The 13,813-nt window shown below is 42.9% G+C and overlaps 1 protein-coding gene across 2 annotated transcripts in view; it reads right to left on the bottom strand.

Moving 5' to 3' along the window:
* The window catches only part of OTUD7A (OTU deubiquitinase 7A), a gene marked incomplete at both ends in the record, with an annotated part of 77,602 nt that overhangs the window by 20,141 nt on the left and 43,648 nt on the right, over positions 1-13,813 (bottom strand). For both annotated transcript variants that reach the window (XM_084253051.1, XM_084253052.1), the window contains one exon: positions 2,899-3,000. In XM_084253051.1, coding sequence (XP_084109177.1) covers positions 2,899-3,000 — 102 coding nt within the window. The remainder of the gene's footprint in view (positions 1-2,898; positions 3,001-13,813) is intronic.

Below are 13,813 nucleotides of genomic sequence, written 5' to 3'. Positions count from 1 at the left end.
GGCAAGACCCCCATTCATTCACTCTTCCATTCATTCATTGGTTGCAGTGAGTCCCACTGATTCCATTTATTTATCTCCGCACTTATTTCACAACAAATAAAATTGTAAGTGCTGGGAATTCCCACAGCAGCAAACAGACAGACAGACCAAGTTCCTAACAGCTCCCAGAGCACACATCCTGGGAGTAGAACAGCCACCTAACTAGCAGGGAATGTAAGGAGAGATGGAGCCAGGTCAGCACAGAGTGCTGCTGGGCACGGGGTGACTGTAGACATGGAGCAAGACCCCAACGGGTGAAGAAGGCATCGAGTCACCTTCCCAGGTAGAGGGAAAGGCCAGGGACCATGGAGGTGGCTCTCTTGCAAAACTTGAGAAGCGACAGAGAGAAAGCTGGGGCAGAGCATGAGAAAATGGGGTTTTAAGTGAGCCAGGAGTTTTGAAAAGAGGACCGACCTGCATCGAACGCTATTTTTAAAGGCTCTATCTGGCTGTGTCTGCAAATGCAAAGAAATACAAAAACCGGGAACTGCTGCCAACTCTTGAGGATGGAGTCTTTCGTCTTTCTCTCCAGTACTGAGCTAGGGAAGCCATTTCCCATGCTCCTTTTTAAACTGGCCAAGCTAATCTTACTCATCTTTCTGACCTGCCTGCAGTGGCATTCCAGTGCTCTGCTGGCCAGGCAAGGTCCATGTCCATGCTAAGCTCCCACGGCTCCTTGCATGATCTCTCTCTCTTTTTAAAAAAGATTTATTTATTTATGCATACAAGAACTGGGGTACAGGCCAGAGATGTGGGGGTGAGAGGATTCAACAGAGACAGAGTGGAGAGCAGAACAGGCAGACTGACTGAAATACACTGCTGAGGAGAGCAGTGGGCGAGACAGGTGAGGTCTGCCGCACCATGTGGGTAGCTCCCTGCCCGGGGATTGAACTCATGCTGCAGAGGCTGCGGATTGCTTCACAGTGCTGCACTCAACCCCTTGAGCCACCAGGGAGGCCCACTTGGTCTCTCCTGCAGAGAAGGGTCCCCTTGTCCCAGAAGTGTCTGCCCACATGCCTGTTGTATATTTCTACCTGTGTCCCACCACCCTAACTCAATGTCTGGTCAGCAGGTTCAACAGCACTGCTGGCCAATGTCACACATGGCCATCTCAGGTCTGATTCCTGTGAGGGTCAGCTACTTGATTACAAAAGGAAAACAGAAAAAGACCAGCTGGCTGTGAGCCGCAGACTGTTGGGGCCCAGCCTCTTCTGCAGCTGGAGCAAGGCCTGCCTGTGGGAGGCTTTCTCTTCCCTGCAGGCCGCGGAGGCCCCTGCTGTGCTCACTGGGAAAACACTGCCAACAGACAAGACCAGCGTGGCGTGTGGCCTTCTGATCTGTGCTGACCGGACAGGGACTCTGCATTCTGCAGTTTCTGGAGGACAAAGGCATTTCCACGCCCGAGACCATGGCTGCAGCTACCAGGCTGCTGTTTGACACAGATGAGCTATTTCTTCTTCTACAATTTTCTTTCAGGTTTTATATAGAACAAGGTAAAATACGTTGCCTAATGAGGGAATAGTTACTATGTTATGATGAAACATGATACAACTGCTAAAATCACATTTTGAAGAATGATAGCTTGGAAAATCCACCATAGAAGTTGGAGGGAAAAATGTTGGAATCTCAACATGGTGAGACTTTACAGACTGGAAGACAAGAGACCCTCATGTTAAAAGTGGGTGGTGGGATGACTGATTTTTTGTTCTGTTATGCTAATGAATATGGAATACTTTGATGATGCCAACCAATAGAAATGTGGCAGGCTTGTCTTTCCCATACCTTCCTGAAACCCAGGGGGTGTGCAATGTTCCCCTTGCTCTGGGGCTCCACTCTCCTCTGGGCTCCCTGGGGTCTCTGTGCAGGTCTTCCCTTCAGGCCTGATGCACGTCCTTCTAAGACCTCTCAGCCACATCTGTGTCCACTTCTTGCTGAACAAGCCTCACTACATGTCTAAAGAGACGCCTGGGTCCGGTGCTGGTTCTGGGTCACAACACTGACTGTCTACCTGGGCACACATGTTTGACCACCGAGGACCATACACTCATCTTAGAGTACTGGTCCTGGAGAGAGACTTAGCCACTCCAGGACTGATGAGATGTACTGGGTTTAGAAGGGATAATCAAGCTTCTAGAAAGTATACTGTAACCTTCAATTATTCAAATATTGCCACCCACACTTCAGCATTTACCGGTGTGACTTTTTTCCACCAAGAAGCTCACATCTCCACTGGAGCAAGTCACTGACCTCACTGTTGTCTGTGCTCACTGGGCTGATTGCTGTGACCCATGCTGTACTTATGTCTGTATTCTGTCAGTGCAAATGCATGGACTTCTGTCAATATGATGGACCCAGAACTTCCCAACCTCATACACTGCTCCCCAAACTTCCTGTTGGAGACCAACTGAGCTCAGCCCTGCCTTGAAACAGCCTGCTAATTCCTGTCTTTATGCTTTACCGATGTGATTTTCTTGCTTGAATGTCCTCAATTTTTATACTCTTTCAAGTTCAATTGTTGGTAAAAAAACAGAAAACCAAAAAAAAAAAAAAAATCACTCAAAAGCAAGCCACCTCCTCCACGAAGTCCTCTTGGATTGCTCTAGGCCACTCTAATCCTCACTCCTTCAGCTAATGCTCAGGGATTCTTCTACCATGACAGGACTTTTCCCATGTGTGCTGTGCTTCCACCAAGCCTGCCTGTTGCTTGACAAAGAGAAATGGATTGTTGGCTCCATCTGTTGGGGGGTCCTTCCAAATGACAACAATGAATATGGTTCTACTTAGCATATGTCTCTCCTTTAAGCACACACAGAGCAAGCCAGGGGTGCTCCACCCTCTGTCTACAACCATAGAACTTACCCAGTGAGGCAGCATGTAAAAGACAGTTCCCGTCCCCAGTAGTGGCCAAAGGAAGAAGCCGTTTACAGCTGGTGCACACAGTGGACCACCAGTTCAGGCGACCTGGAACAGAGGAGCATATGAGAACAGGACCCCAGAGCAGCAGAGTCCATTGTGTTTGCTGAGGAAATGTCAACATCAGCAGAGATTTTCCTGAGTTTCAGTGGGAAGGAAGAATGTTAAGTGACATCTTCTTAATTACAACATTTTTTTTTCTCTCAAAGATAAGAAATGGCCAAGTCCTCCCACCAGCTAGCCAGAAGATAAAGACATTTGGTCAAATCCCTCTCTTCTTGAATCTAGGAATATATTTTACACACAATATAAACCATGGTTGAGTACTTTCTTTGGATGCAGTTTTACTTCCTGAAGTTACTTTTACCCTGAGTCATCCTTTTCTTGATACATACCTTTGGATCTTTGAAAATATGATGTACATTTATCAAAACCATTATAGCTACTTAGGTGTAATGTTAAATTGCATGAAAACATCTCATGGACATTTTCCCTATTTGTTCCACTAAGTACAACTTCAATTCCTGGATATTCTGTGTAAAACACAGGAAGATGCTGAAAATGGTAGAGAGGATGGCAGACTGGCGAGGAATCTCAGGAATAACATAGTGGTGGTTGGTAGTAGGCTACCCAGTAGGAGGCTCCCTGGAATTTCACTTTGCCTCACAGATCCCAGACTAGATACTGGAGAAGCTGGCAACTTGGCAACATTAATGAGGGCAGACAAAATAAATGATGTCTCTCTGGACAGAATGCCAAGACAATGGCTGCTGAGGAAGTAGTAGCCACTTAGGTAGTAACTACTCTACTCCAGAACAGGTGAATGGATAAAGAAGATGTGGTAGAGGGCCTCCCTGGTGGCACAGCAGTTGAGTGCTGGGCTGCGAAGCTGCCTGAAGCCTCTGCAGCCCCGGTTTGATCCCCAGCCGCTGGCGAGGGTCCCACATGGCGCGACGGACTTCTCCTGCCACACCCACTGCTCCCCTCAGCAGTGTACTTCGTCAGTCTGCCTGTTCTGCTCCCCGCTCTGGCTCTGGTGAATTCTCTCACTCTCCCGTGCTTCTGACTGTACCCAGTGCTTGTATAAATAAATAAACTTAAAAAAAAACTATTTAAAAAAAAAGATGTGGTAGCTATACACAATGGAATATTACTCAGCTATAAAAAAGATGAAACCCTGCCCTTTGTAACAACATGGATAAACCTAGAAGGTATTATCCTCAGTGAAATAAATTGGATGGAGAAAGACAGACAATATATGCTTTCACTCATATGTGGTAAATAAAGAAAATGAATGAACAAAACAAACTCGTAGGCTATAAGAACAAAATAGTGGCTACCAGATGAGAATGGGGGAGGGAGGTGGGTAAATGCATGGTCAAGGATGGGAACTAGAATTCTGGTGGTAAACATAATGTAGTAGATGATTGATAAGGTTGTACACCTGAGACCTATATAATATAAAAACCAATGTTACTTCAATTAAAAAATCACTATTAAGAATTAATTTTAATAAAGGGTGTTACTGCTCTAAGTAAATAAATTATAAAATATGAAGAATGCTGTAAGTAATAATAGAAAATCTAGGCCCTCAAAAGTACATTTAGTTCAGAATCATTGCCCAATTCAGTTATTGCCTAATAGATAATCCTATTAGCAATGTTTAATATAATAAACCTTGCCAGTACTTTGTTTAATCTGGATACCTATATGATCTATAGCATTTTGGGTTAAGAGTCAGTATTGTATTTTAATGATAAGTGGTTTTATTAATGTAAAATAACTGTTCTTAATTCTAAATGAAAAACATGTATTTAAATTAACACTACAAAATTAAAGAGATAAGCATCTATTATGTGAAGATGCTAATGCACAGGCTAACAAATTGGTCTAATCTCACCACGTGCAAGTCATCTTATTAAAACTAGATGAGAAATTCAATTAAGTACCTTAATTGACAGCACCACTGAATGGCCTGTCTGAGACATAATTGAAGTAACATGCCATTACTTAGTGACTTCCTTTTTTTTTTTTTCTAGGCTGTGAAATAGCAATCCGGTTCACCTGACTTTTACAAAGTATTTTTATAAATATCCAGGCTGGGAGATATTAAAAGTGGATTGCCACAAAGTGGAAGAAAGTGACAAGATTCTTGCTTACAAAGCATAAAATTCCACAGAGTGGCTGTAGCTCCTGGAAGCCAGAAACATTTCACAGTGAGGAGAGCAGGCCTTGTTCATTATTGGAAGTGGATCTAAGCTGACAGTGGTGCCTCAAGAGCCATTGTGTATGGGGGTTGTTAGCAAACAGGAGGGGAAGGAGGAGGGACAGGGAACACGCTTACCTCAGAGACACTACAGTTTGTGCACCCAGTGGCTTTCTCTCCCATCCTGGCTCCCAGGGCCCTGCTCTTATCTTTTCAGGTGAGACTAGCTTCCTTCCCTGCACTGCGGGCTGAATGCTGATAGGTTCAAGACTCTCAGTGCAATGTCAAGTCCCTTTGCCAGAGATCTGTGTTGGCGTGGCCACTGCCCTGCGATGTAAGATGTAACCTGCAGGGGTCACTGTTGGGAACTGGTGCTCATCCTGGAAAAGGAACAAGCACTGGGCCCCTTCATTGCTGCCCTGGACACTGCTGTATGAGGATGTGTCATGAGATGCCACTCCAGCCACAATGTACCCCAAAAGGAAATAGTACTGACCTGCTGAGGAGAGAAGAGCAGGAGGTTGGGTATGCCTGGACACTTGATGACAACGTGGAGCTGCCAGCTTTGCTTGAGTGTCCCTATACCCAGACTGACTATCTGGGCTGATAGTGGAGTGACAGTTACTTAGGCTGCTGCTGACTGGGTTAGTGTCTCTCTTGCTTGCTGCAGGAACCACTATAGATCCCCCCACTGTGTATGTAGGGTGTGCACATTTCCATCTGACACATAAAGAAACTGAGGCTCAAAGAGAGAGAACAGATGGGCCCACATGCACTGAATCTTGAAGGGGCCATTGCTCAGCCAGGACAAAATCAGATCATCCAAGCTGATTTGATCCAGTCAGACATGGCTGAGTTAGTGGCGAGCTGGTTTTAACTTCTTGAGCTGCTATGATTTTAAAACATGTTCTTTAATAAATGGCAGAGCTGAAGCTCAAGTCTAAGTTCGGCTAAATCACAGAGCCTGCTGCCTCAGGAAACAAGGGCCTCTGGTTCTCAGTTGCTGGCTCTTGCGCTCAGTGTCTTATATGTTTCTCGGATTTCATTTTTTTCTACGACACTTTTGAAAAGGGTTGATTGAGAGAATTTATACCCATCAACCAGAACCAAATGAATATCAGTCCTCTGTCATACTGGCTGCAGCTCATTCCTTTCAGTGTAAAAGAAAACAACACTAAAGATCAAGTTCAAGTTCCCTCTCTGTGCCTCCTGAATTTGCTTCTCATTTCTCTCTTCCCATATGAATTTGATATTTTTCTCATTATATAACATGAAGACAGTGTTTAAAAATACATAATATATTCAAACCTTCAGAAAAATTATAGCATTAAATGTTGAAAAATGTGTGTTGTGCATAAGACTTATTCCCCTACCTTTGGTTCTACCTGAAAATCATATTATTTCCCTCTCTCCTATATGCCTTCCCACTGTCTCTCTCCAGCCTCACTCTGAGATCGCTGGTGGTTAGGCATAGATCTTGACTCCCCTTTTGTTTCCTAGAGGAAGGCAGATCAGAAGGATTTTCTGCTCCACATTTTGTTCCAGCTTCTTTTCTAGAATCTGGGAAGGGAAGCCAGGTTATATGGCCCTTAAGTCTACACTGGGGAGAGATGGTAGGGAATGAATCCTATTGGATCATTCAAGAATGGGATAAGATATAACTGGCTGGAACCCTTAAAAAATTATCATGAAAAGCCAAAAAAAAAAAAAAAAAGGAAGGAGATGTTTTTTAAGAGACTAAGGATACACCTTCAAATACATACTTGAACTTTGCGTCTTGGAATAAAAAAATGAGATTTTGGAGTTAACTGGGAATAAAGTGAATACCTTCATAGTAGACAGCAACTTAAGTTAATACTATTTTTCTTTTTCCTAGGAATGATAATGTTCTTCTGGCTCTATAGGAGAATTTTCAGGAGATACATGCTTGCAGCATATATTCAAATGGTAGAGCAAGAAGAGCAAGTATTTAATGTATATGTAAATATGTTTATATGTATGTGTATAATATAAATGTGTGTGTATATATACATATAAAGAAAGCAAGCAAATGTGACAAAATTCTGAAAATTGGTGAGTCTTGGTGTTTGTATCTATACATATCTATATGTACATCTCCCTCTCTCTCTCTCTCTCTATATATATATATATATATATATATATATATGAACTTTTCTGTAGATTCAAAAGTGTTTAAAACAGAAAGAGTGCCCCCATGGGTGTGTTTCACAGTTTTACACTTATAAATGGAGACATTTTATTGCAATGCCTAAATAGTTTCTATGTAAATTAACTCATATGTCTTGATACAGTTTTAAAAATTGGTTGAATTCAGTTAAATACACTTTGGGGTATATAACTGATTTTGTTTTCAATAAGTAAATCAGAATTTTTATAGTTTGATTATAATTTTTAAATTTTTCAGAGGCATAAACCTAGAAGCTTGTAGGTGATTTTCCTGAAGTGTCCCTGGTAGATCCCTTCTCACCCCTAAGGAGATAACATCAACAAATCAACAAATCATCATCTTTTCCCTGTAGACATGTTAATCAATTATCACTGTTTCTACAAAGGAGGCAGAAAACTTCTTCAGCCTAATTCAGAGCTCTGGAGGACCTCAGGAATGCAAATTACACTATTGAGTGGAACAGGCATCTACCTAGGGCATGTTAAGTTTTTTGCCTACATTCATTTTGAGGTTGTATTATTAGGAGAAAGAGTCTTTAAAGAATGAAGTAGGGTAGGTCTAAGGGAAAAAAGCATGTTAGGGAAATAAGAGAAGAATGAGAACCTCGCTGGTCTTGTGATATCATGCCCAATAGAACAAAGAAAACAACTCTCTAAAAACATGGAGATATTTCTTATATCCCAACAATCTCCTCTTGAGGTTTACTTTTGTTGTTTATACTCTATTTAAATTCTTCTTAATTCCTTTTAAATACGTAACAAAACCAATTTAAAATAAAATCTCTGTGCATACGTCCAAAAAAGCAGAGAAAATGGAAGCTGAAGGTTTTGTCTTTAGTCATTAGAAGACAGAAGCGCCTCTCCCTAAGATGTATGCGTGGGTACAGATTTAGAGAGAAAAAGAATAAAAAAAAAGAAATTTTCCTGGTCAACGTTCTTTTGATGTATATATCCAACTTTGGAATGAAGTGTGTAAGCCCCTCATGACCAAAGTATTTGGAATGGAAGCTGAAAATATGTACCAACTCTGCAACTGCCTGTCGGTGGAGACATTTTGCCAATCTAAACACAAGAACTGGGGAAAAGGATTTGAGAGCCTGTGATGTGAGAAACTGCACTGGGAAACCTCTCACTTTATGTAAAGTTAGGACCCTCAAAAAGTATCCCTTAGGTTAAAAGATCAGAAATAACTTTCCTACTGATAAAGGAAACTAAGAGATAAATTTTTCTTCTTCTAGAATGGACTAGGATAGGAAAAAATCCATGGACAATTTCTTTCAGAAATGTTGTAACTATTTATTTGGCTCTGATTTGAGCTAAAATTGATCTGTGACTTGGAGGCTATAACATAAGCCATTAACATAAAAATTGTTTTGTAATGCTAATTCCCCTTGGGAGCCTAGCATAAATAAAACAATATCTCATTCAATACAATTGAGGAGACCCTCAACACAGGCCACACAAGATTCCCACAGATACTGTTATGCTCTCAATCTAGAATTATAAGCCCAGCGGGAAATGAGGCATCATAAGGAATGGTCATAGACAAAAATTCAGCAGTTCATAGGTACCCGTGAATTGGAGGTTAAAATTACTAGCAAGTGTACACAAGTATATTTAAAATATTTAAAAAATAAAAAAGAATGAAACAAAGAAGAAGCAGATTTGAGAAACATAGATATTAAATATGAAAATCTATAATAAGATAATTTAAAAAACCCAGAGTCAGTTTCATATCAGATTTGACACTGTTGAAGAAAAAATTAATGTACTTAAAGATAAGCCATAAGAAATTATATAGAATACAACTGGTTTGGGTGTGGGGTGGGGGAAAGAAATACAAAAGAGAAGTTATGAGACATGAAGGATAGACTGAAAAAAGTCTAACACTGTCTACTTGAAATTCAGGAAGGAATAAGAGGCAATATTGAATAGGTATTGACTGATGATTTTTCAGAAGAAATATACAGGAATAAATCCACATATTTAGAATGTCTCAGGCATGTCAAGCATGAAAAATAAAAATTACCTTGAAATAGTGAAACTAGAAACTGTAAGACAGAGAAAAGATCTTCAAGCAGGCTTAAAAAGAGATTACCATTGTGGCAAACTGACAGCTGACTTGTAGAACGAAATAAAGGAAAGCAGAAGCCGACAGAATAATATCTTCAATGTGCTGAACAGATATAACTGGCCACCCAGGATACTTTGTCCTGCAAAAATGCTATTCTAATAGGGGAGTGAAACAATGACATGTAAGACTAATAAAATCTGAGAGAGTAAAATTAGCAGACACTCACCCATGAAAATTCTAAATGATGAACTTCAGATAGAAGGAAGGTCTGATATGCAAGAAGAAATGAACAAAAACAAAAATGGTAAATATATGGGTTGATCTAAATGAACAATGGCTGTATAAAACAACAGTAATAATGTCTGATGGGATTAATAGAATTGAAATAATGATAGTAACAGAGGAACCAGGAGGTGGATGAACAAAATTAAACTAGTCTAATGTCCACATATAGATTAAGATATTGATTAATCTGACATGGAATTTGTGTGCATATTTTATATTTTTGGGTGACCTCTCAATAATAAGAAAGAGTGGTTAACTTCAAAATTAGTAGTAGGGTAGAAGAATGAAATGATGAGAAATATTCAAGTGATTTCTAAAAAGCTTGGAGGGGGACGAAAAAATCCACATCATACCAGAACAGATAGTTGTCAAGTTGATTGTAAGAATAAATCAACTACATGCTATTTGCAAAGGACACCTCTGTGACATGGGAATACAAAAGTATTAAAAATTAAAATATGGCAAATGGTACTCTAGGCAAATTTTATTTTATTTATTTTTTTAAGATTTATTTTTATTTATTTATACATGCACTGGGTACAGTCAGAAGCACGGGAGGGTGAGAGAAGTCACCGGAGCCAGAGTGGGGAGCAGAGCAGGCAGAAGGACCGAAGCACACTGCTGAGGGGAGCAACGGGCGGCAGGAGAGGTCTGCGCGCCATGTGGGACCCTCCTCCGGTGGCCGGGGAGCAGCCGGGGATCGAACCGGCGCCGTGGAGACCGAGGGCAGCTTCGCAACCCAGCGCTCAACCGCTGTGCCACCGGGGAGGCCCTCAAATTTTAATTTAAAGACAAGAAACTGCCATTTCCAGAAAAAGTCAAAAAAATGGAAGTGTGATGGCCTATCTCTGAGGACCATCATGAGAGGTAGCCAGAAGTTGCAGGCATCTGAGAAGCCACTTTGTTAAAGATTGAGGGGGTGAGATTTTTCCCCCAGCTAGATGGGCTTGCTGGATGAACAGTCTTCAGAACACCCCAATTTACAAGTATTTCCTTTCCAGATTACTGCCCCCATAAAATGCAAAAGGGTATCCCTGAATTACTGAAGGGGATGTTAGCTGCTCACTGAGTCTGTAGACACAAGGCTAAGCCATAAACTGCCAATGTATATTCTGTCACCAAACTAGATTTGATCATTACATTTTTTCTTATTTTCACATGGACTTGTTGACAGACTGGCTTCTCCTAGATCTGAGCCATCATCAATTTCATTTTCTCATGTTTTAAGTCATCCAAAAGTTCTGTTTTCTAGCCATTCCTCACAAACCCCCTACACTTTCTTTTCACTTTGAGTACTTGAATTAACAAATGGAGTCCACTTTGGTGCTATTTTTTCCACATAAATAAAAATGAGAACAGTGACAATACAGTAGGGAATCAGCTCATTGACAAGAGGTCAGAAATGCCTGGGATCACGTACCTAGGACAGGTAAGTTTCCCATAGACATTTCCCCTTTGAAAGTCATTTCTGTGAATGGACAAGAGCTTTGGGATCTTGTTATGATGACAAGATGCCTTTCAGCAATAACCATCAGGAAACTTGGAAAAAGAGATTGTATCACCTACACAAAGTAGGAAGTACATAGCACACCTGGGCCACAAGAAAGTGGGAGGGTTTTTTTTTTGGGAGGGGGGCATGGAGAGAGGTGGGGGGAGAGAGAAGAGAGGACAAGAGAGAAGCAGAGCTGGGGAGCACACAGGTTGGGGTTCTGCTTTTATTGGTGCCGAGGGTGGGAGGTCTCAGGTTTTTCAGGCTCACTCTTTATTGGTGAATTTAAATTTTATGACTGGGAATTCAAAGCACAGAAAGAGAGTCCAAGGAAGGAAAAAGAAGTCAGTTCCAACTCAGCACTTTTCTAAATCAACTGGAGCCTCAGTGAGGGAGGCAGCCTGGTTCCTGCAAAGTGTTTATTCTTGAATCAAGACAAAACTTAATTACGAGGCTGGGGAGGTGGAAGGCGAGGCCTCATGGTTTGATTTAAACTGGTTTGCATTAGGTAGCTCTAAGTCCAGAGTGCTATCTGGAAATATTTAGGGATCCTCAGCATTAGGAGTGCATGTTAATCCTGACCATGAAAGTGGGGTGAAATCATCTTCTAGTAAGAGTTTGGAATGACAAGTGGGAATATTAAGAGGAAGAGCTTCCAAAGCAAGGATGTGCAAAAAGTAGGAGGAAGCTTCTGTGGATGTTCAGCAGTGGGGAGACCTTTGCTATTAACCTTTAAAGTCTCGGGCCTCCCTGGTGGTGCAAGGGGTTAAGACGCAAACTATGAAATTATCCACAGCCACTGCAGCACAAGTTTGATCCGAGGCCAGGGAGCTACCCACATGGCGCAGCAGACCTCTCCTGACTCGCCTGTTGCTCCACTCAGCAGGGTATTTCAGTAGATCTGCCTGTTCTGCTCCCCACTCTGTCTCTGGTGAATCCTCTCATCCCCACACCTCAGGCCTGTACCACATTTCTTGTATGCATAAATAAATATTTAAAAAAAAAAAACAACTGGTTTGCAAAGTCATGACTCCTACTGGGTTGAGAGCATTCCTGTGGCTCTCTGGAAGGTGACCAGTCATGGCAAATGCCAGCAATTTCCAGAATCTGGAGAACCAACAATGGCCTGGTGCTATTCTCACATCTCAGCTGGAGCCGGAATCAGATGTCCAGGCTACAGGCCTTCTCATGAGCTCTAGGACTGGGGACTGGGGCAGGGTTCCTAGTCTGAGCTCTGATATCTCCCCAGACAATAACTTCACTACAAGCAGAAAAAGATGTGGGGACTGGATTGTGAATATGTTTAAAGAACGCAAGGAAGAAAACCACAGGCGAGTACCGTGGAGGGAGACTGCGGGGTATGAGCGAGGAGCTATTAGTCACTTATTCTGCCTTTTCTGAGCCGCACTCATTCCTCTGATTCAGACATGACAATGGAGACAATGAACTTGAGCTTTGTAACAGATGGTTACCGCACAGTTTAAAATAAGATGCCATTTTGCTCATCACCTGCTAAGACTTAGATGAAAGAAAAGAAAACACAATTCTCCATGAGAAAGATGAGTGTATTTTTGCTCCCAAAGCAGCCCCCTTTTTCCTTTAATACCACTGCCCTCCTGAAGTGAGCCCAGCCACTGGGACCATTGCGGCCCCTTCTTGGAGGACTTCGACTTGCGTGCTCTTATGCCAGCTTCTCCCACAGGGCCACGGAGCGATGCCCGCCCTACTTTTCTGTTCATGCACCAGGCTGTTCAGCCAACCAGGACTCCATATTGTGAAGAGCTGCGCCAGAGGCCTGGCAGGCGGTCCAAACAAGCTCACGCCTGCCTATGGCTTCATCTCACACTGTAACACCTTCATCTGCATCCTTAGCCTGGGCCTCGCCCCAATTCCCGATGCACGTGTTCAACTGGACAGCAACTTCCCAGGTCTCACCAGAGTCTCAGCCTGCCTGATGCTCCTGGGTTCTCTGTTGCCCCCAAACCTGCCCTCTGCCAGGGTCTGCATCCCTCATGGGGCCATCACAGCTAGCATGCAGAGGGGCCAGGCCCCCATCCAGTCCCACAGCCAGCCCGGTAGGCCCACTGCCAGGCCAGATCTGCCCAACATTGTCATTACTTTCACTGCAACCCCCATGGTCCCTGCCACTCACTGTCCCTCCTCCCTGGACTAAAGCAACTGCCTCCTTCCTACCTTTCCTGCTTTTTCTCCTGCCTCCCAGCCACCTTCTTGACAGATCGGCCAGAATAGGTCAAATGTGAATCCAAAACACATCCCTCCCTGCTCAGCACCCTCGGGGGATGGCCTGCCTAGCTAGTGTCAAGCACAAAGGCTTGGGCAGCTCCCTGAGCCCCTGGCTACCACTCTCTTGTCTTCCTGCCCAGAGCCCAGCCCTCAGTCCCCTCGTGTGCCCCTGGCCTTCCTCAAACATCACAAGCCTTTGATGCTGTGACCACTCTGCCAGTGTCCCCAGCACTCAGCCCCCTCTGACCTTCGGAGGTCCACTTAGTTCCCCTCTTCCCTTGGGTCCCCTACTTTGCTTCTTAACTTCCTCAAGCACTCCTTGCTGCCTCACTCCATGTTTATGGTCTACCTTTCATTTTTTTCTTTGCCACTCGAA

Source organism: Talpa europaea (genome assembly GCF_964194135.1).
Source record: "Talpa europaea genome assembly, chromosome: 14".
NCBI lineage: Eukaryota > Metazoa > Chordata > Mammalia > Eulipotyphla > Talpidae > Talpa > Talpa europaea.
The sequence above is the reverse complement of the archived record's forward strand: the minus strand, read 5'-3'. Positions and strand labels throughout refer to the sequence as shown.